The sequence below is a fragment of the Ictalurus furcatus genome, chromosome 4 (assembly GCF_023375685.1).
Source record: "Ictalurus furcatus strain D&B chromosome 4, Billie_1.0, whole genome shotgun sequence".
NCBI lineage: Eukaryota > Metazoa > Chordata > Actinopteri > Siluriformes > Ictaluridae > Ictalurus > Ictalurus furcatus.
The window spans coordinates 11,037,453-11,059,961 of NC_071258.1; the positions used below are offsets into that span (position 1 = coordinate 11,037,453).

At 38.2% G+C, this 22,509-nt stretch overlaps 1 protein-coding gene and 1 long non-coding RNA gene across 4 annotated transcripts in view; one reads left to right on the forward strand and one right to left on the reverse strand.

The window, feature by feature from the left end:
- The first annotated feature begins 5,645 nt into the window (after window positions 1-5,645).
- lrriq1 (leucine-rich repeats and IQ motif containing 1) overlaps window positions 5,646-22,509 on the forward strand; it is a 45,783-nt gene continuing 28,919 nt past the window's right edge. For all 3 annotated transcript variants that reach the window (XM_053622942.1, XM_053622943.1, XM_053622944.1), the window contains exons 1-10: window positions 5,646-5,784; window positions 7,430-7,556; window positions 7,713-7,815; window positions 7,894-7,994; window positions 8,218-8,287; window positions 10,251-10,468; window positions 10,566-10,640; window positions 16,711-18,828; window positions 20,317-20,469; window positions 20,548-20,698. In XM_053622942.1, the coding sequence (XP_053478917.1) occupies window positions 7,431-7,556; window positions 7,713-7,815; window positions 7,894-7,994; window positions 8,218-8,287; window positions 10,251-10,468; window positions 10,566-10,640; window positions 16,711-18,828; window positions 20,317-20,469; window positions 20,548-20,698 (3,115 nt within the window). In that variant the 5' untranslated portion in view covers window positions 5,646-5,784; window position 7,430. The remainder of the gene's footprint in view (window positions 5,785-7,429; window positions 7,557-7,712; window positions 7,816-7,893; window positions 7,995-8,217; window positions 8,288-10,250; window positions 10,469-10,565; window positions 10,641-16,710; window positions 18,829-20,316; window positions 20,470-20,547; window positions 20,699-22,509) is intronic.
- Window positions 10,769-11,576, reverse strand: LOC128606636 (uncharacterized). The gene is made up of 3 exons (XR_008385717.1): window positions 11,192-11,576; window positions 11,045-11,102; window positions 10,769-10,843 (listed from the first exon to the last, which is right to left on the reverse strand). It is a non-coding gene; the product is annotated as an uncharacterized LOC128606636 (long non-coding RNA).

The following is a 22,509-nucleotide window of genomic DNA, read 5'->3' on the forward strand; positions in this document are numbered from 1 at the left end:
TTTTAACTAATTTTGCACATTCTGCAAGTCATATGTAAACTTATGACCTCAAATGTAGGATGTAAATGAGTCCTTTTCTAGGTAAATTAGTCCAACCCAGTATGAGCCAACATAAAAAAGAAAAGCAGGGAAGCAGGATAAACCAGACACTTAAGACTGAAACAATGCCCACCATTAAATAAAAATTATTATTAATTATATAATTAACAATAAAAAACTAAACATGCTTTTCAATCACACCTTTACACTAGTGCGTAAAATGTTCTGATATTTTTTTTATTACTCTTCATGTTCTTTAAAATGCTCTGCAAATTTCAAGTAAATTATAAAGGAATCTACGGTAATGCAGTTACGTTTATTAATATAATTGCTGTCAAGCCAAGGCTATGCAAAAGGTTAAGGCAAGAACAGGCCTAACATACTGTATCTCTCATAATTTACATGTGCATAAATCTGGACAAACATTTATGTATAATAAATTGTATGCGCTTAATTCAACAACAACAACAACAACAAAAATAATATGCATTTATTATAATATATAGTATCTCACAAAAGTGAGTACACACCTCACATTTTTGTAAATATTTGATTATATCTTTTCAAGTGACAACACTGAAGAAATGACACTTTGCTACAATGTCAAGTAGTGAGTGTACAGCTTGTGTAACAGTGTGAATTTGCTGTCCCCTCAAAATAACTCAACACACAGCCATTAATGTCTAAACCGCTGGCAACAAAAGTGAGTACACCCCTAAGTGAAAATGTCCAAACTGGGCCCAAAGTGTCAATATTTTGTGTGGCCACCATTATTTTCCAGCACTGCCTCTTGGGCATGGAGTTCACCAGAGCTTCACAGGTTGCCAGTGGAGTCCTCTTCCACTCCTCCATGATGACATCACGGAGCTGGTGGATGTTAGAGACCTTGTGCTCCTCCACCTTAAAGGATATAATCAAATATTTACAAAAATGTGAGGGGTGTACTCACTTTTGTGAGATATTGTACAAGAGTAATATAAAATAGATTTGAATCTATATTGAATTAAGTAATTAAGAATTAAGTATTGTTATTTGAATTAAAAATATATGAAAACTGCAGTACAGGCCCAAAGGCATAGAGATCATTATTCTAGCCTAAAATTTGAATGGAAATAAAGCATCAACTGGATAATGGCTACAGACCAGTAACAAAAAAACCCCTGACAGTAGAAACACAGAGACACTATCCACCTCAGAGATTGGTTTGTAGCCAAGCCTCACTTGACTCCACTAATCTGCAGTGTAAACCTGCAGCCTTGTGTCTGGGTTCTGTGCTCTGAACACCTTGTCCACTGACTCCTCACCATACATCAGAGTGGACTAGGGTTTTTTTGTTTTTTTTTTGGAACAGTTGAAAATGTTTGTTTCTTTATGAAACATAAACAATAGCCTCCAACAGCTCTAAGTGAAGGTATGCTGTCATATAATTAAAAAAAAAAGTTGTTTTTTCATTTTTTATTTTTGAAGGCTTGCATAAATAAAAATGCCATCTGAAAAATTAAGCAGGACTGCATACTACCAGCTTTGTAAGACCAGGTCAAGATACATTTCTTATAACATTTTCTATAACAGTTAATAGGCATTTTGGTTTCTTCATTAAGTTAATATTTCCATCAGAAGACCTTACATGCAACAGGGAGGATAGCTGAAAGGATGAAAGATCAACAACACTGAAGAGCCTCTTTTTGGTATGGTGCCGCACATTGTGTGATCTTACTCAGAGTAGAGGTTACATCAGAAAAACTTTGCATATGACTTCCTCTATGCTCTATGTAAGCTATGTACACAGTAAGCATTGAGTAAAAATGAAAATGTAATGAACAAACATAGCTTTAGGTATGACTCCTATTCATCAAAAAGTCATGTGAAAATATTGTCCAAAAAAACACTGATCATTAGTTACACTAGTTAGTTACCAAAAAATGATAGTCATGATACTGTATCCCGCTCATTCTCACATCAGTTCTTCCTGTCTTGTGCTAGCTCACTCTGTCTTGTGACCTTTATATTGCAATCAAAATGTATGTCTGCCTGATATTTTAAGAAATCCATTTGATCAGTAGACATGAGCTTTGTGTCAGTTCAGACTTTGCTTCGGGTAACTGAAAATATTCTGAGAATTTCAACTCTGTGAATTTCTGGCAGTTTCATTTCAACAGCTTATTTTCCACAGTACTAGCTGATGTGGCTTCATTCAGAGCTGCTATTGTGTCTATAATGAGTGTTACAGAATCAGCCACCAGACATGTTTGTTTTAACTCCAGGTGGTCCACCAGAACCTAGTAATTGGATAATCTCGATAACTCTGTCCCATCATCTTTTTGAAGGTTTGATTCACTCAGGCCATGTTGAATAAACCTAGGAATCTTTTAGCTGAACCAACTCAAATGACTCAAGCTACTAAAAAGACTCAAATGATTCCAACTGTGTGGCTGATGGAGACTTGTGTGGGGAGAGACAGAAGGAGGAAAGGTTAAAACAACACTATATAAGCAAATATCAGAAATTTGCAAAGATTAACGATGTGAAGCCTGACAAATCAAATAATAGCCAGAAAATTATATTAATAAAAAGTGTGTGTGTGTGTGTTAGGGGGGGGGTCAGCAAAAGGCTGGAAAAGTAAGTGTTACTAAAAGGAAACAGCTGGAGTAACATTTTGCAACTAATTAGGTTAATTGGCAACAGGTCAGTAACATGATTGGGTATAAAAATAGTATTCACTCAGTTTAAACATTTGATATATTTTCTATGTTCTATTGTGAATCACATATGGGTTTATGAGATTTGCAAATCATTGTATTCTGTTTTTAGTTACATTTTACCCAGTGTCCCAATTTTTTGGAATTGGGGTTGTATTTCTTTTTGAACACTGTACTTCTTTGCCATCTAAAACACACAAAAAACTAAAGACTAATACACAAAACTGTGTATTTGGCATTATGGTAGGCATAAAGCAGATTGCATCGCGAAATGCAATACAGTGACGATTGAGGGATTTATTACCTTATATACCTGCTGTATCATATCTGATACACACATTTTCAACACGATTTTCCTATAAAATAAGGTTCGAAATGTTAAGTAATTATATGTTGCTTCAATAGAGTAAATAAAGCAGATATTTTGGATGTGGCCTTTAAGGCCTACTACTGCCTGCAATGGCCGGATACTCCACCAGAGGGCAGAAGACATGTATCTTCATGTTTTGTATACAACAGTTTTTTTCAGGAAAGTATTGATCATGTTCACATGTATCAATAATGATACAAATGGCGCTCCAGGTGAACAAATCAAGGAAAAAGAAGAAGACACACTTGGACTGTGAATAAATATAAGATGCAAAGACAATACAGTAGATACAGAAATGGATAAAGTAGTGTAGGTAAAAATGTAATTTACTTGTAGCTCAATTGGTTAATTACTTTACACTGGACTACTGGGTGGAGTAAGAACAATGAATCCACTGAAACTTACCAAAAACCTTACACAAACAGCAGGATACGTTGTGCAAGCTAGAGTGCGTCAAGATCAAAAGATATTAATATTTTGTAATAATGTGGCACAAATAGAGAAAGCACTGAAAGCTGATTAATTGTGTGTTGAATATATGGTTCGGTAGCAGCACCAAGCAGGATAGGTGGCTCTCCAGACGGTGGTGCGATCAGCTGAGTGCACCATCCGCACTGAGCTCCCTGACTTGTCTTCCTACAGCAAGTGACCAAGGCCAGGAAGAAAGTGAAGGACCTCAGCCATCCAAACAATGGAGTTTTCTCACTGCTACTGCTCCTTAAAGGCCAACACACAGAGAATGAGGAGGAGCTTCTTCCCACAGACCATTCAGGCCTTCAACAAGGACAAGACCAAGGACTAGAGCTTGGACTTTCTTTCACAACACCCACAACACTTACATTCTTTAATGCCTCATGTATTCATTCATCTTCAGTAACCACCTTATTCTGTATTTGTAAGTATTTATCATATGGTGCAATCACTTTGCACAGCATTATATTGCACAAATAATTGCACATATCTGCACTTTATCCCAATTATAATCAAACTCAATGTTGCTGCCACCCATCTTTATAGCCTACGTTTTATATAGGCACATGCAAAGAAATGCTGTAGAGCACAGATGCCTTCAAAATAATTAACTATTTTTTATTTTATTTTAAATACCATGAAGAACAGTAAACAGCAGTAAATGAAACAGAGGCAATATTTAGTGTGACAGAAAAATAAAAATAGTAGTCTCCGGTACAGTTTGTGCAGTTCTATAAGGAAATGAGCTGTAAGTTTAATTGAGCATCTTTCAGAACCAGCCACGGTTCTTCTGAAGACTTTGACTTTGTATTTGCTTCTTATTTGTAGCAAAAACCCAGCAGCCTTCATAGTTTTTGTCTGAAAAGTTGATCTTACATAATATGCTGCTTTCTTTAATGACATACAAACATTAAACTTTCATACAAACTAGATCAAAATAAAACTTCTTTATTCCCCAAACAAAAACAATCGAAAATAAATGCACGTATGAACAAATGGAATTTTCTAAAAAATAATGCAACATGGGTACTATTCCCAAAAAAATGTGGATGAAGTATTATGGAAAATGTTTTTCCAAACAAAGTTGTTGGAAGCTTGGTGATGGTGACGTTGAAGTCGAGCGACCGTGGTGTATTGTAGTGTGAGGGAAATTATTCATTTTTAATTTTAATAGTTTTGTTCTTGTTCCGTTTCATTCTCATCAAAGGTTAACGCCTAAGAAGGCCATGTCATGTCACTGAGATCAGTATACAATGTTTATCTGCTATACAGAGACACAAACATGTTCTTCTGTTCAAGGTTCGTCTAAACATCTTCCAAGATCCTGAAACAAAGCCTGTTTGAACTGCCTCAAACTGCTTCTTATCGGTACACAGAAGTGTGTCATGCTCTGCGTTTCATGTATATAGTAGTGGTTCAGCACAAGCGCTTCAGAGCGCTCTCATTATTCTATCTTGCTTTATTCTATCCTATATTAACCATCTTTCTGTAATAAACCTTTTTTACCTTCAGAGGACGAGTCTGCGAGTGTTGTCTAATTTCCACGACAGTAGTTAGTTTATAGCATACGTTTAGCTTTTTATTTCTGGCGATTGTATTTAGGCTTCAAACTTCATAAAAGTGTTCATTTGTGAAAATAATATTAATGGACAAAACGTGATAGTACTGTAAACTTTTGTTGATCACAGAATTTTATTTTTATTTTATTTTTATTTTAGGTAACCCAAAAGCCTATGGGAAAATCCTATTGGTTTTTTGTCGAGGGAAGCAGTGTGATGCTAACATCCGGGTTCAGGCACAAAATTACGTGATCCCTGCGCCACTCAAATTGTTTTACATGCCAAATGTGGAGGGTACTAGCAGACGTATCCTAAGGACACGCAAATTACTCATTGAGCTCTGTGTTTTGTCAGAATATTCTATATAGTTAGAATATAGAATATTCTAAATAGTACAGAATTGCAAAAATAAATAAATAAATTTAAATATTTGAACTATATATAATATATATATATAATATAATATGTCTCTTGTCCCCCACACCGCCCTGTACTTTTTGGTTTCTATAGCAACCGCGACTCCAGAGCGCCATAGACGCTATAGCGAACTGGCTCGTGCTTCTCTAGTAAATTAGCGTTAAATAAAAGAAAAACACTTGGATTTCAAGTTACATCACATCAGAGACCGAAGGTTTTTATACGAAAGGTATTTATTTAACGGTTTTGCTGTTATATAATACAATGAAACTTAGTGCAGTGTGCTTCGTTGGAGCTGAATACCAAACGCGTCCTTATTGAGCACTAAGTGCACTACATGTGGTTTAGAAGCCTTTATGACATCATCTAAGAAGGGTACATACGTAGGGGGTACGATTTATTTGTAGTTCAGCCTTAGTGCCTGATCTTCTGCATGACAGATTAAAAGTGTTGAAGCTTGCGGTTTTAAATCTTATTTTTATAATTACATTTGTATTATTAAATCTTATTTTTTGGATGATTTGATGGATATACGTGTACTTTAGGAGTGAAAACATTTATATGCATCATTAACATATTTTAAATAATATGTATAGGCAATTTAAAAAACAAAAACAAAATCATAATACAGTGGTGCTTGAAAGTTTGTGAACCCTTTAGAATGTTCTATACTTCTGCATAAATATGACCTAAAACAACATCAGATTTTTACACAAGTCCAAAAAGGTGACAACAAGAACCCAATTAAACAAATGGAACACGAATACTATACTTGGTCATTTATTTATTGAGGAAAATGATCCAATATTACATGTCTATGAGTGGCAAAAGTATGTGAACTTCTTGGATTAGCAGTTAATTTGAAGGTGGAATTAGAGTCAGGTGTTTTCAGTCAATAAGATGACAATCAAAAACCCCAAGCACACAAGTCATTCTACCAAATAATGGTTAATAATGTTTTGGAATGGCCAAGTCAAAGTCATGACCTTAATCCAATAGAAATGTTGAGGAAGGACTTGAAGCAAGCAGTGAATGTGAGGAAACCCACCAACATCCCAGAGTTAAAGCTGTTCTGTACTGAGGAATGAGCTAAAATTCCTCCAAGCCAATGTGCAGGGTTGATCAACAGTTACGGAAATGTTTAGCTGCAGTTATTGCTGCACACCAGCTACGGAAACCAATGAAAATCTGATGATGTTTTAGGTAATATTTGTGCAGAAATATAAACAATTTTAAACGGGTCACAAACTTTCAAGCACCACTGTAAAAAAAGTAGACATCCTAATTGATTTAACAGAGGAAATGTATGGAAACATGAAGTGTTTGTAGTTGTGACAAACTGAGTTTGAAACTTCTCTCAGGTTTGACACTGCAGTCTGACGGCTTATCCATCTTCAAATGCACACAGATCGTTAGAGCACTGACTACACTGTGCAGCATGAGAAGATCATATTAGACAAGGAACTGGTGCAATTCTTGATAGTATTTTTCTATTATGAATTGAAATGATTAGATGCTAAACTGAGCCCATCCAATTGATAAATAGCATATAGTGTTCAATCATTGGCTGAATGAGGAAAAAGATGAAAGAGAAAGAGACCTCTGAGATTTGTAATGAGTACTTTGAAAGTCTAAATAAAAATGTAAGGAGCAAAAAGTATGTTTTTCTTTTTTTCTTGGAAATGCAATTAAGTAGAGTACAATTATTCAATTTCAATTCTATTCAAGTAAAATGTAAATACACCACAATAATAAGTATGATAGAAAAGTACATTTTACTCAAGTGTTCTGCACCCCTGGTGCTAGGTAATCCAATTTAAGGCTAGGTGGTATTAACTACATAAACAGACTTGAAGGAACTTTACTCTGATTAGGATGGATGAACATGACATTGAACAAGCTATAGACGAAGAGCTGGAAAAGCTGAGTGTGAATCTCTCTGACATGGGCTCTGACAGTGATGCAGACATTGAGGAAGATTTCACTGCATCTAATGAAAAGGTGTGTGTGTGTAATCTTTTATGTAGCGGTCAAGCTAGCTTCTGTTTGAATTAACTGGACATTTTTTGGTATTTTATCGTGTCTTGTTGTCTGTTTCCCACCTCACTTTGTATTTGTATCTATTTTTCATCTTTCTTTGTTCTTTTCAAATTACAGCTAGAGAATGACCTTCCTGACTCAGTGCTTGCCTACTTTAAAGCTTCAAGTAACAGAATGAATTCTTTTGAGCAACTCATCCTTGAAGATCTTAATGATCTCGGTGAGGTCTGTTTTTCAGGGGGGAAAAAATGTTTTTTGGCTGCTGTCAAGGTTCTATTTAAATGTATACTATTTGCAGAGACCATGTGTAACGAGATGTTCAGGCCGAGTCAGCATGCAGATCTTCTGAATGAACTGGGCTCGAATTTTGACGAGGATCCATTAAAGCTGAAGGAAAGAGTATGCCATAGTTTATTGTTTTGTTGTGGCTTAGTGGTCTTAGAAGTGGATGTGATTGTAAAAACCTCTGACTCATTTCTGAGGAAGAGAAGGGTGAATGAATTGTGCCCTTGATGTGTTTTCTTTAATGTGATTTCAAATCAAAGAAACTCTATAAAAATGTGTGTATCTGTGTGTGTGTGTTTTTTTTTTTTTTTTTTTTTTTTTTTTTTTTTTTTTACAGATAATGTCTGAAATTGAAGAGCAAGTAGGCGCCCCATGTGAAACTCATGACTCGAATGGAGATGGAGATGGTTAGTTTGACTGATGGAAGTTAGGCTAAAGAAAGAAAGAAGATATATATATATATGAGAGAGAGAGAGAAAGAGAGAGAGAAATTGTAGTTTCTTATGCCAAGAGAATGGATGTTGGATGCATGATTGCATATTGCTTTCTTTTCCCTCTTAAGATTAATAAAGAAAGACAAAGTGGATGATATTAGCCAACTGCAGGCTTATTGAAACAAGGCAAGACAAGATTTTAAATGTTCCAAATCCAAAGTACACTATATGGCCAAAATATCTGGACACCTGACCATCACATACCCATATATGCTTCTTCCTGAAACTTGAAAGCACACACTTGCATAGAATATGTTTGTGCTGTAGCATTAAGATTTCCTTTCACTGGAACTAAGGGGCTCAAACATGTTCCAGGATGACAGTGCCTCTGTGCACAAAGTGAACTCCATGAAGACACAGTTTGCCAAGGTTGGTGTAGAATGACTTAAGTGTCCTGCACAGAACCCTGACCTTAACCCCACTGAACACCTTTAGGATGAACTGGAATGAAAACTGTTCCCCAGGCCTCCTCACCCAGCATCAGTGTCTGACCTCACTAATGCTAAAGCAAAGTATATAAAAATGTATAAATACAAGTGTACTATATGCAAGTGTACTATATATATAATATAGCACAGTATTACAAATTATCATTGTCAGTCCACCTATTGGCATGTTTTTGAGAAGAGTGAGGAAACCAGAGAACACGGAGGAAACCACACAGCACATGGGGAGAACATGTGAAGCTCCACATAGAACAACAAACCCTGGAAGTGTGAGGTGAACCCGCTACCCACTGAGCCACTGTGCACGTGAAGTGCATTGAAATGCAGAGCATTATTCATGTGTTGACGTTATTTCCACTGAAACAGGAAGTCAGGATGGGGAATATCGACTGACTTCTCCCCCCCTTTTTAAATAGTCAATGGCGTTTAGGTTATCTCACAGCCAGGAAACTTACAACTGTTTGGGGCCGGACACTTCAGATTCTAGAGAGCATTTGATTGGACAGAAAATGTGTTGAGAAGTCGAAGTGCAGGGTGATATTTCAAAATTGTTGATCTGTATTGGTGGTAGAGAGAGACTGTAAAGTCTGAATGCATATATCTTCTAAATTCAAATTTCCTCATTGTTTTGGAGCACACTAGCTTATAGATAACCTTAAGGCGGACATATTCATACTAAAAGTCACAAAGGTTCAATTTTGATTTCATGGGGACTTTAAAACCGGACCAGTCTGGGCCATCCTGATGTTCCACTTCTGCTTCAAGTTTCCTTCAGCTTTGAGAATGATTGCTGTATATGGTCTTATTCGGATAGCCTAAAGATTGCACTTACTGAAGACCGTTTTCCCCAAGTCTCATACTTCAGTTGGATACTATAGACATAAACCTAAAAACTCTAATAAAAAAGACCCTGATGCTTGTACTGAAGGTACTTTCAACACACTTAGAATTGCTTGACTCTGTATAGAGCAAAGAAATCATACACATACAGCAATTCTCCTGATTAAACTAAACAGCTAATAAATGTCTCTTTCGGAGTTGAAGAGAGTGTGTTAGAAGAGGGAAAAGACTAAATGGCTTTTCCAGAACCAGGGTTGGGAAGTAATTAAAATGTGTGTGCGCATGTGTGTGTGTGTGTGTGTGAGTGTGTGTGTGTTGAAAGTCAGTACTCAGGTTTAAGCGACCTCTGCTGGGTTGGATGGTGTTCAATAGCTGAATCAATTTAAAATGCAGTAATTTGTTACCAAAAGTAAATAAATATGATCTTAAAAAATAATTCTTAAAAAAAAGGTTACTGAAATATGTCAGCTGTTATTTGATATTCTACCAATAGGTATATAATTTGGTGTATTTGGTTATTTTTGCATGCAGATTTCTTTTTGAAGAACTTGTACTATTTTTAAGTGCACAAATGTATTTGTTGAGTTCAGATACTGAATATGACACACACAAGGATTCTGAAAGACAGTTCATGTTTGAATGGAGACGGCTGGAGGAGCGACTGAGGAAAGAGGAGGAGCAGAGACTGGCCGAGCTTGAGGCTGAGAGGGAGCAGTGTCTGAACTCAGCCAGAGAAGAGGAGGAGAAGAAGAGACGTAGAAGTGAGCAGTTGAAGGAGGAGCTGAGGAGGACCGAAGCGATGAATCAGGTATGTTTATCTGTAAAGGATCTGCGAGAAATCCCTGAATACTTTTGCTAAAAGAAAGAAAACTCAATCAGTTTAATTTTTCGCTATTTGTTTACAGTTTGAATATTTGAAACCTGTAGCTGGAGATGGTGAAATAAGCCAAAGTCTTCAACTTGAAATGGTCGAACAGCAGGTGAGTTCAAGCACTATAGAAACACCTCCCCATAAATGTACAGCTATTTTTAGCAGGAAAATATTGTTTCATTTTATTTTACTGTTAAATGCTATGCATTGAGTGTATGTGTATAGATATGTTTATGTGTACAGGAAATGCAATGCATTGTGGGATCATTCTCCATGCACCTTCAAAGTGTTCTGTCAGTAGTTAGTTGTAAACTAAGGAATAAAACACAACCGGATATGCCGTTATTGGAAAATAATGAATGATGGGGTGGTGTGATGCTACATGTTTTTCCCATATATATATATATATATATATATATATATATATATATATATATATATATATATATAATCAATTAATCATATAACCTATAGGTTCATTAGAGCAAACCTTAAGAATGTAAAAGAGTTTACCTGTGAGGGCGAGTCCACATACAGCAATTTGGTAGGGCTTACAGTTTTCTCTTCCCTTCTTTTTTAAAAAAAAATTATTATTATTATTTTATTTTTTATCTCAGTAAAATTTACTTGTGTGTTAAATTTGCCAAATGTATCATGTACCGCTGATATGATGGAATGAGTCAATGGGGCATGCCACTTGATAACCCGCTGCAAAAATACTGCGCCTCTTGCGCTTCTGTCTTTACTTATTTATTGCTCGAACCGGACTCTTTCCGTTAGCAAATATTTTTTCCGTTATTATCTCTCTCTCTCTCTCTCTCCATATACCCGTCGGTATATATCTTAGTTTTGAAGCTGTGATGATCAGTGTGATCTAAGAAACCCCCAATATCTCTGCCGTCGCAGAGGCGAAGTTCCTGGAACTTCTTATAAGAAATCGCTCCACGTTATCACAGTCTCCCCTGCAGACGACGTGAGACCTGTACGGAAAGCCGGAGGGCGCGCGCGTGCACGAGTGCACGCTCTTGGATTACGTATGGACTATGGTGACTTTGTTTACTATGGACAGGTGCATTTGTTTTGGCTTCTGTTTTGTCTCCTCCCTGTTCACTTATTGGTTGATGTTCGAGGGTATGGCTTTATTGTTTCCAGCTGTCTGTGTTCAAGGTTGATTATGTGAGTTATTTAAACCCCTCGTGTTGCTGCGAACTTCGCGCAGTATTAAATACGTTAAATAACTAAAGAAGTATAGATGTATATACTGAAGTTAGCCTTCAGCTAATAGGTCGTGTTCTCATGTCCTGTTCTTGGTTCATGCTGAAGACCGCGTATCTCTGTTCATGTTTATTGACCTTGTGTTTTGGAATAAAGACTTTAATCTGCACTTGCTTCTGCCTCAAGTCCCATAATGTAACACTTCTCTCAATGTAATACACACATTTCTTATATCATTGACTCCCTTCCACACAGACAGCAACACAATGAATTCATAAAATTCTAATTCTAATTCTAAATTCTTGACGATTCTTACCAGCCAGTGGTAAATCTGCATTGGTCTTTCAGTCTGCATAATAAAGAGCAAACCGCCTGTGTGTCAATACAGACTTCCGGGTGAAACTTTTCCACGGGCGTCCTCCTGTTTGCTTGTTCAGAAAAGCTGAAAGACTCGCACAGCCCATCCAGGAGACGCCAAATTGTCGTGGAAATTAGACAACACTCGTAGACTCGTCCTCTGAAGGTAAAAAACGGTTTATTACAGAAAGATGGTTAATACAGGATAGAATAAAGCAGGATAGAATAATGAGCGCTCTCTGAAGTGCTTGTGATGAACCACTACTATATATATGAAACGCAGAGCATGACACACTTCTGTGTACCGATAAGAAGCAGTTTGAGGCAGTTCAAACAGGCTTTGTTTCAAGGTCTTAGAAGATGTTTAGATGAACCTTAAAAAGAAAAACATATTTGTGTCTCTGTATAGCAGATAAACATTCTGTACTGATCTCAGTGACATGACATGGCCTTCTTAGGCGTTATCCTCTGATGAGAATGAAACAGAACAAGAACAAAACTATTACAAAGTAAAAATGAATAATTTGATGCAGCTCATCGTGAAGCAAAAAGCCATTACCCCACTGAATTTGATTATTTTCCAATAACAACATATCCTGAAGTGTTTTATTCCTTTTATACCACAGCAATTTGTCAATGATAAGTTTTATTTATTTATTTATAATTATGTTTAATGTTGTGGAACAACATTCTCTTTTGGTGCCTTTTATCACTTATAGCAGTCATAAACATAAGTTATTCCCTCACCAGACTCTTGTTATTTCTCTCTCTTCAAATTAATGAGACAAAAAAATGCAGCTTGTAATGTTACGGGGAAGCCACAAAGTGCAAAGCCCTCTGTCCTGAAGACACTGGAGACAAAAATATAAAATAAATGTCTCTTCTTGGAAATACACTACGACACTTTGGACATGCCAATCAGCCTGCCATGATCTATCTTTGGACTGGGGGAGGAAACGAAAGGAAACCCCTGCGGTACGAGGAGAACATGCAAACTCCTAAAGAAAATGTTAAACCAGCAATTTTTTAAAAAAGTAATTAAAAAAAGTAACTGAACATTTTACACTAAATTAAATTTTTGCCAGCAGTTACCAGGAAACTACTGTATGCAAGCTACAATAATGGTTACAGTAAATTACTGTTATTTCATTGTACAGTTTCCTACTGTAAAATGACGAGTATTTTATACCACAGTGCCATTAAATTCTCTGATTGCTCAGAAGGTGTTGATTAATATTCTATAACAGCACAGGTCTGACAGTAGTGTAGCTGAAAGACAATCACAGGTTTACAGTGCATCTGGAAAGTATTCACAGCACTTCACTTTTCCCACATTTTGTCATGTTACAACCTTATTCCAAAATGGATTAGATTCATTATTTTCCTCAAAATTCTACAAACAATACCCCATAATGACAATGTGAAAGAAGTTTGTTTGAAATCTTTGCAAATTTATTAAAAATAAAAAACATAAAAAGCACATGTACATAAGTATTCACAGCCTTTGCCATGACACTTAAAATTGAGTTCAGGTGCATCCTGTTTCCACTGATCATCCTTTAGATGTTTCTACAACTTGATAAGAGTCCACCTGTGGTAAATTCAGTTGATTGGACATGATTTGGAAAGGCACACACCTCTCTATATAAGGTCCCACAGTTAACAATGCATGTCAGAGCACAAACCAAGCCATGAAGTCCAAGGAATTGTCTGCATTTCTGCAGCATTGCAGGTCCCAATGAGCACAGTGGCCTCCATCATCCTTAAATGGAAGAAGTTTGGAACCAGCAGGACTCTTCCTAGAGCTGGCCGCCTGGCCAAACTGAGCGATTGGGGGAGAAGGGCCTTAGTCAGGGAGGTGACCAAAAACCCGATGGTCACTCTGACAGAGCTCCAGTGTGTCTCTGTGGAGAGAGGAGAACCTTCCAGAAGAACAACCATCTCTGCAGCACTCTACCAATCAGGCCTGTATGGTAGAGTGGCCAGACTGAAGCCACTCCTCAGTAAAAGGCACATGACAGCCCGCCTGGAGTTTGCCAAAAGGTACCTGAAGGACTCTCAGAGCAAGACCAAGACAAAGATTGAACTCTTTTGCCTGAATGGAAAGCGTCATGTCTGGAGGAAACCAGGCACCACTCATCACCTGACCAATACCATCCCTACAGTGAAGCATGGTGGTGGAAGCATCATGCTGTGGGGATGTTTTTCAGCGGCAGGAACTGAGAGACTAGTCAGGATCGAGGGAAAGATGAATGCAGCAATGTACAGAGACATCCTTGATGAAAACCTGCTCCAGAGTGCTCTGGACCTCAGACTGGGGCGAAGCTTCATCTTCCAACAGGACAACGACCCTAAGCACACAGCGAAGATAACAAAGGAGTATCTACAGGACAACTCTGTGAATGTCTTTGAGTGGCCCAGCCAGAGCCCAGACTTTAACTTGATTGAACATCTCTGGAGAGATCTGAAAATCGCTGTGCACCAACCCTCCCCATCCAACCTGATGGAGCTTGAGAGGTCCTGCAAAGAAGAATGGGAGAAACTGCCCAAAAATAGGTGTGCCAAGCTTGTAGCATCAAACTCAAAAAGGCTTGAGGCTGTAATTGGTGCCAAAGGTGCTTCAACAAAGTATTGAGCAAAGGCTGTGAATACTTATGTACATGTCCTTTTTTTTGCTTTTTATTTTTAACACATTTGCAAAGATTTCAAACAAACTTCTTTCCCCTTGTCATTATGGGGTATTGTTTGTAGAATTTTGAGGAAAATAATGAATTTAATCCAATTTGGAATAAGGCTGTAACATAACAAAATGTGGAAAAAGTGAAGCGCTGTGAATACTTTCCGGATGCACTGTATATTAATGCACTCATTCTACTATGTTATTGTTTCCATAGTAACAGCTCATTCACAGGGACTTGTATGGTGGATGCTCCACATAAGCTAAACTTCATAATAAACAGATTAAAAATGCATTGTTGTCTAAGAAAGAAAAATGTGTGATCACTGATATGGTGAAGCTTTCCGTTAGGAAACATCACTTTATTATTTATGGAAGGAGTTTCCACATTAGTGCTTTATAACGATCAGTAAGTTTTTCACCACAGTAAAGTCTTCAGGACAAATAACTTTCTGGTTTCTTGGTAACATTACAAAGCTGCATTTTTATGTCTTATTAATTTTAAGAGAGGGGCGCACGGTGGCTTAGTCGTTATGTTTCCCCGTGCTGCGGGGGTTTCCTCCGGGTACTCCGGTTTCCTCCCCCAGTCCAAAGACATGCATGATAGGCTGATTGGCATGTCTAAAGTGTCCGTAGTGTATGAATAGGTGTGTGAGTGTATATGTGATTGTGCCCTGCGATGGACTGGCACCCTGTCCAGGGTGTACCCCGCCTTGTGCCCGATGCTCCCTGGGACAGGCTCCAGGTTCCCCATGACCCTGAAAAGGATAAGCGGTATAGAAGATGGATGGATGGATGGATAACTTGAAGAGAAAAGAATAGACAGATTGGCGAGGGAATGACTGTTTTGCAGATGTTCCACAACATTAAATGTAACTATAAACTAGAATTGCACCGATACTAAAGTTCACGGCCGATACCGATAACTGTTTATTCAGATTGATATCGGCCGATACTGATACAGATAGTTCTGCCTTTTATACCTTCTTTTAAATTAATAATAATTAATTCCACAATTCTGAAGGAAAAACTTTATTTGTTTCACAGTAACTGGTCTCATAAACAGAAAACACATTACTCAAATTAACATGAACACATTAATTAAATTCTGAAGATTAAAGTAAGATTTCTTAACTTATTGAATGTTATTAATTCATATTAACAGAATTAATTGACTGAATTCTAAAAAACCTCCTGTTAGTCTCACATTCACTCACTACAAACAAAAGCATTTTTACTTCATCACTGAACATCAGACTGGTAATATATAATATAAACTTTTTTATATTAACATTAACTGGATATGAAATATACTACTCTACAAATTTCTGTGCAATATATACCTTTTTTAATATACCAACTCATCTTCATTTAAATCTTTCAACGGTGTACTGACGCTTTAATTCAGCATGAGCAGTTAGAGCAGCATGGCAAAATTTTTTAAAATCTTGACACTGAAACTCCTGCTTCACTGTGCAGCGTATGGTGTAAAAGTTTAGCAGTGCAGAGTTTACAAACTGCACTTTTGTCGTCATTCCACACAAGATACATCATCTTTACACACAGCACAAAATCGATGTGTTTTTCTGCCCTCTTTTAATTGACAAGATATAATCGATCCTGATCATCGGATGTTTCTAAACCTGATGTTGATAGCGTGAAAAATTGCCTTTATCGGCCAATACCGATTATTGGCCGATACATCGGTGCATCTCTACTATAAACTGATAAAGGTGTTGTTGCTTATTTTTGTATAACAGCATGCCACATTGTGCTTGATTACTTGCCTATTTACAACTGTAATGCCATAATCATTGCATGATCATGCCAAAAAAAAATCTATATCCTTTAAACACGCTTTAGTACTGAATGTATACACAAACTGCTTGAATAGATTTTCACAATATGGGTATGTATGAATCTGTCTCAGGAGCTGATCAAAAGATTAGAAGAACAGATAGCGGAGGAGAGGCGAGTTTTCGAGGAAGTACAGCAGGAAGAAGGGAGGAGATCTGAGGCACGGTGCACTGCAGCAGCCACGAAGTTACAGGCAGCTTTCAGAGGGACACTGGTGCGTTGCTGGAGCAAAAAAGAGCTGACCAAGCGGAGAGAAGAGGAGAGGAGGAGACAGGAGTTGAGGAAAGAAAGGGAAAGGAGGAGAGAGAGGGAGGAAAGGATGAAGATGGAGTGGGAGAATGAGAGAAGGAGGGTGGAGCAGGAGGAACAGCGTCACAGAGAAGAGGCAGAGAGGAGAAGAGCTGAGTACGAGAGAGCCAAGGTACATGAGCGTCATCGCCTGGAGAGAGAGCACAAGCTGGAGGAGCAGAGAAGAAAAGAAAAGGAAGAAGCAAAGAGGATAGATGATGAAAGGAAAAGAAAGGAGGAGGAGGAGAAGCAGAAGAGGATGGAAGACAGGAGAGTAGAAGAGGAAAGGAGAAAAGTACAGGAGGAGGAGGAGAAGAAAATTAAAAATGAGGAAAAAGCAAAAAGAACTGAGGATGAAATAAAAAGAAAAGATGAGGTGGAATCATCAGGAGGAATGGAAGAGAGTAGAGTAGAAGAGGAGAGGACAAGAAAAGAAGGAGAAGAAGCAAAGAGGATTGAGGATGAAAGGAAAAGAAAGGAGGAGGAGGAGAAGCAGAAGAGGATGGAAGAGAGGAGAGTAGAAGAGGAGAGGAAAAGAAAAGATGGAGAAGAAGCGAAGAGGATTGAGGATGAAAGGAAAAGAAAGGAGGAGGAGGAGAAGCAGAAGAGGATGGAAGAGAGGAGAGTAGAAGAGGAGAGGAAAAGAAAAGATGGAGAAGAAGCAAAGAGGATTGAGGATGAAAGGAAAAGAAAGGAGGAGGAGGAGAAGCAGAAGAGGATGGAAGAGAGGAGAGTAGAAGAGGAAAGGAGAAAAGTACAGGAGGAGGAGGAGAAGAAAATTAAAAATGAGGAAAAAGCAAAAAGAACTGAGGATGAAATAAAAAGAAAAGATGAGGTGGAATCGTCAGGAGGAATGGAAGAGAGGAGAGTAGAAGAGGAGAGGACAAGAAAAGAAGGAGAAGAAGCAAAGAGGATTGAGGATGAAAGGAAAAGAAAGGAGGAGGAGGAGAAGCAGAAGAGGATGGAAATCAGGAGAATGGGGGAGGAAAAGAGGAAGGTACAGTTGGAGGAGGAGAAGGAGAGAAAAGAAGTGGAAGAAGCAAAGAGAACTCAGGATGGAAGAAAAAGAAAGGAAGAGGAGAAGCAGAGACGAATGGAAGAGGGGAGAGGGGAGGAGGAGAAGAAAAGAAAAGAAGAGGTAGAAGAAAAGAGGACCGAGGCTGAAATAAAAAGAAAAGAGGAAGAACAGAAAATGATGAATGAAAAAAGAGTGGTAGAAGAGATTAGATTAAAGCAAAAAGAACAAGTTAAAAAGAATGAAACTGAGCAAATGCAGAAAGAGCAAAGAAAGGGACAGGACTTCAAAGGAGAGGAAATAGCAATGAAGAGAAATGATGATAGACAAAACATGGAGGAAAGAAGTAGAAATATAATTAAGGAAAAAGGATCTGGTGATCAGAGAGAAAATCCAAAGACTGACAAGGAGAGCAAGAATACTACAAAATGGGGAAAAGATGAGGAATTTGGTGATAATGTATCCCAGCTACTTCTTTCTCAGTCAGTCAATATGTCCAAAAGTTTCTTGCCCAGGACTCTGTCCTCTAGAAATGGGCAAGACGAGCAGCTCAGCTGTAACCTAGTATCACCCCGGCCCTCTCCATCTACTGATAACAGCAGTGTAACTGTGAGTCCATCTGAAGAGAAAAGAGTAACGGACACCAGAGGGCCGCAGTGTGCTCTGGATGACTCGAGCTCTGCATGTCTGCCTTACAACACTGAGCAGAAACGATTAGCCTGGATGATGACCTGCGTAACCTGGTCCAAGCTCTCCATGCAGAACAAGAGGAAGGGGCTCAGTGCTCCACCCAGGAGGAGGGCACATAGGAGAGCTTCAGGACATAGCCTGCTACCTTTACCTGTGGGCGCCATTCTCAGGTCCGGATCCTGGAGCTCTCTTAAACAGGTAGCAACAGAAACAGTAAAAGAGTCCTTAGTTATGATGAATTATTATTATTATTTTACATTTTTTAGTAAGAATAACAGTCCTAATATCTATCCACTGTATTTGGAGTGTATTTGTGATGCAGCCGGATGCAAAGCAGAGTTACAGTTATGTCACCTAAGTTGATTAATTTCCAGTTAAACCAATTCCAGAAGTGCTTAATTCCACTCATGATAATGATAATGATAATGAGTGTCTATTGGGCATGTATACATTACAGCACAGTGAAATTATTTTCTTTGCATACCCCAGCATGCCAGGAAGTTGGGGCCAGAGCGCAGGGTCAGCCATGATATGACGTCCCTGGAGCAGAGAGCGTTAAGGGCCTTGCTCAAGGGCCCAACAGTGGCAGCTTGGCAGTGCTGGGGCTTAAACCCCCCGACCGATCAGTAACCCAGAGCCTTAACGGCTAAGCCACTAATGACCCCCAATTACTATATTTATTTACTAAAGAATGACATCATACTTGTGGGGGCACCTCCAGGGTTGGAGGTTCAATTCCCGCCTCCACCCTGTTTTTGCGGAGTTTGCATGTTCTCCTTGTACTTTGGGGGTTTCCTCCAGGTACTCTGGTTTCCTCCCCCAGTCCAAAGTCATGCACTGGCAGGTTGATTGGCATCTGTGAATTGTCCATAGTATGTGAATGGGTGTGTGAATATGTGTGCGATTGTGGCCTGTGATGGGTTGGCATCCCATCCAGGGTGTCCCTCAGGTTGTGCCCCGAGTCCCCTGGGATAGACTCTAGGCTCCCGATGACCCTGTGTAGGATAAGCGGTACAGAATATGGGTGGATGACATAATAGTTTTTACTTGTTTATAGTCCACAAAACAAGTTACTTACTATACTATTTTCACTTTATAGCAGCTCTAAATGTTCCCTCACCATCCACTCTTTTTTCTTTTTCTTTCTCTTGAATTGAATGAGAAAAAAACAAATGCAGTTTGTCATTGACACTGCAAAGCCCTTTGTCCTGCAGACTTTCTAATGTCGAAAAACTTAAAGTTACAGCTTTACCTCTTACTGTTACAAACCACTGACACTGGAGGCTCCTTCCTCTTCCCATATGATTGCGTACATTTTTTAAACGTGTTTATTTGAAGCATTTGGCATCCAAGTCCATAAGTTATAGAAGTTATAGAAAATATAATGTGTTCAAATGAGCACATTAAAATAAACCAGTGATTTGTAGCTGAACTATTGTCAGTGCTGCTGTTGTAGAAATGTAATCAGTGGCTTCTTACCAATCAAAATTAAGCATTAAACAGCACTGTGGTATGAGTACATTTAAATTGAATAGACCGGATATGCAACTTACTACGTGGTTTTAATTCTCTATTTATCTCCCTTATATAAAATGCTTCCTAATGAGACAGATATAAGCATATAGTGATACTGTAATTAAATCCTAAACAGTGGTAAAATGAAATCTCCTGTCAACACCACACCAGGTAACTTCAGTAACTCTGGAGGATTTGTCCGGCTGCAGTCTCTCCACACTGTCTGAGTGCACTAGACTGCAGAGTCTGACGCTCCGGCGATGTAGCCTACGGGCCCTTGATGGACTTAACCAGTGTACTGAACTTCAGCATATTGACTTACAGGTATGCACCAGTGCCCTTGAATGGTTGTTGTGGTTGCACAAGCGTGTTGTCTTTTAAAGCTTCCTGTTCTTTCTAAAGGAAAACGATATAGCATATGTTGACTGTGGGGGTCTGGCCAGACTTGAGGTCCTGCTGTTGGGAAGGAACCAGCTTACGAGTATCCACGGTCTGGACGATGCTGTTAACCTGACTGTGCTTCAGCTTTCCCATAACATCATCTCCCGCATCAGTAAGTGCATTACTAAAGCTGACCATACAGTTGAGAATCTGCAAAATGTTAATAATTTGAAAATAATAATAAGAGGGATCATAAAAACTGAATTTGTTTTACCATGAATAAACTATTTCACATAACAGATATTTACATATAGTCCAGAAGACATAATAATAACTGAATTTACACAAATGCTTCAGTTGAAAAGTTTACATACCCTTGATTCTTAATACTGTGTGTCATTACGTGGATGATCCATGACTGTTTTTATGTTTTGTGATAGTTGTTCACGAGTGCCTTGTTTGTCCTGAGCATTTAAACTGCCCATTGTTCATCAGAAAAATCCTCCAGGTCCTGCACATTCTTTGCTTTTCCACCATCTTCTGCATATTTGACTCCTTTCCAATAGCGGCTATATGATGTTGAGATCCGTGTTTTCACACTGAGGACAATTGTGGGACTCATACACTATTACAAAAGGTGCAAACGTTCACTGATGCTCAAGAAGGCAACACAGCACATCAAGAGCATGATGGTGGGGGGGGTGGCGATGTAAACTTTTAGACAGGATGATCGGTGTAAATTGTTATTATTTTGTTTAAAGATCTTATTTTTTTTCATTTAGTATATTTTTCATTTCATTTCAAGCTACATAACATATCTGCAGTACATGTTTCCCAGAAGACAACCAGAAGACTAAATAATAATAATTTATGATCATCCATGTAATGACACGCAGTATTAAGAATCAAGGGTATGTAAACTTTTGAACTGGATCATTTGTGTAAAAATGCAGTTATTATTGTGTCTTGTGGGCTATATGTAAACATCTGTTATGTGAAATAGCTTATTCAGGGCAGCACTAAATTAAAATGCCCGCTTATTATTATTTTAAATGGTAAATGGCGCACTTATATAGCGCTTTTATCCAAAGCACTTTACACTGTGTCTCATTCACCCATTCACACACACTCACACATTCACACACACACCAACGGTAGCAGTGCTGCCATGCCAGGCGCTGCCATGCCAGGCGCTAACTTGCCATCGGGAGCAACTTGGTGTCTTGCCCAAGGTCACTTCGGTATGTGGAGTCATGTGGGCAGGGAATCGAACCGTCAACCCTACAATTAGTGGACAACCCGCTCTACCACCTGAACCACAGCCACCCCAATGTTAAATCATTAACATTTTGCAGATTCTGCAAGGCGTATATAAACTTCAGACCTCAACTGTACTTGAAATCATTGCCTTTTTCATTGCCTTGAACTCTTTACCTTACTCACAGTTCCATTAAAAAATATAAATATAAAGTAAATGTATATTATTTTGGTTTTGAATATTAACCATATTAAACATAATAATGGAAAAATGTCCATAAGCAAATAAGATGGAAGTAATAGGAGTGATAGGAGCTTTGTTTCAGCTTTGATTTTACCTTGATTGCTTCAAATTCAAATATTAATAGTGAATATTATATTTTCAGTATGACATTATTTTAATGTTTAATGTAAAAAATTCAAGTCATCCAAAAGATAAACTGGAGCGGCTGTTTGGCTGCTTTTATCATCCACACTGCTTAGAGCTAAACACTGTAACAACTAGATGGCAGCATTGTCTTATTACTGTAGCTTCTTCTATATCCGCTCCAGCTGCGCATTCAAACGGGAGCCATTTGTGACTTTGTATTCAATAATCATGAATAAATATTCCATAAGCAAAAGGTTAAAAGCTCTTAGATCATATTTACTTTCAGTTCTTGGGATTTAAAATCAGATTTCTGTTTGGCTGGTATTAGATTTCTTCTTGCTCTCTCCTCTACAAAT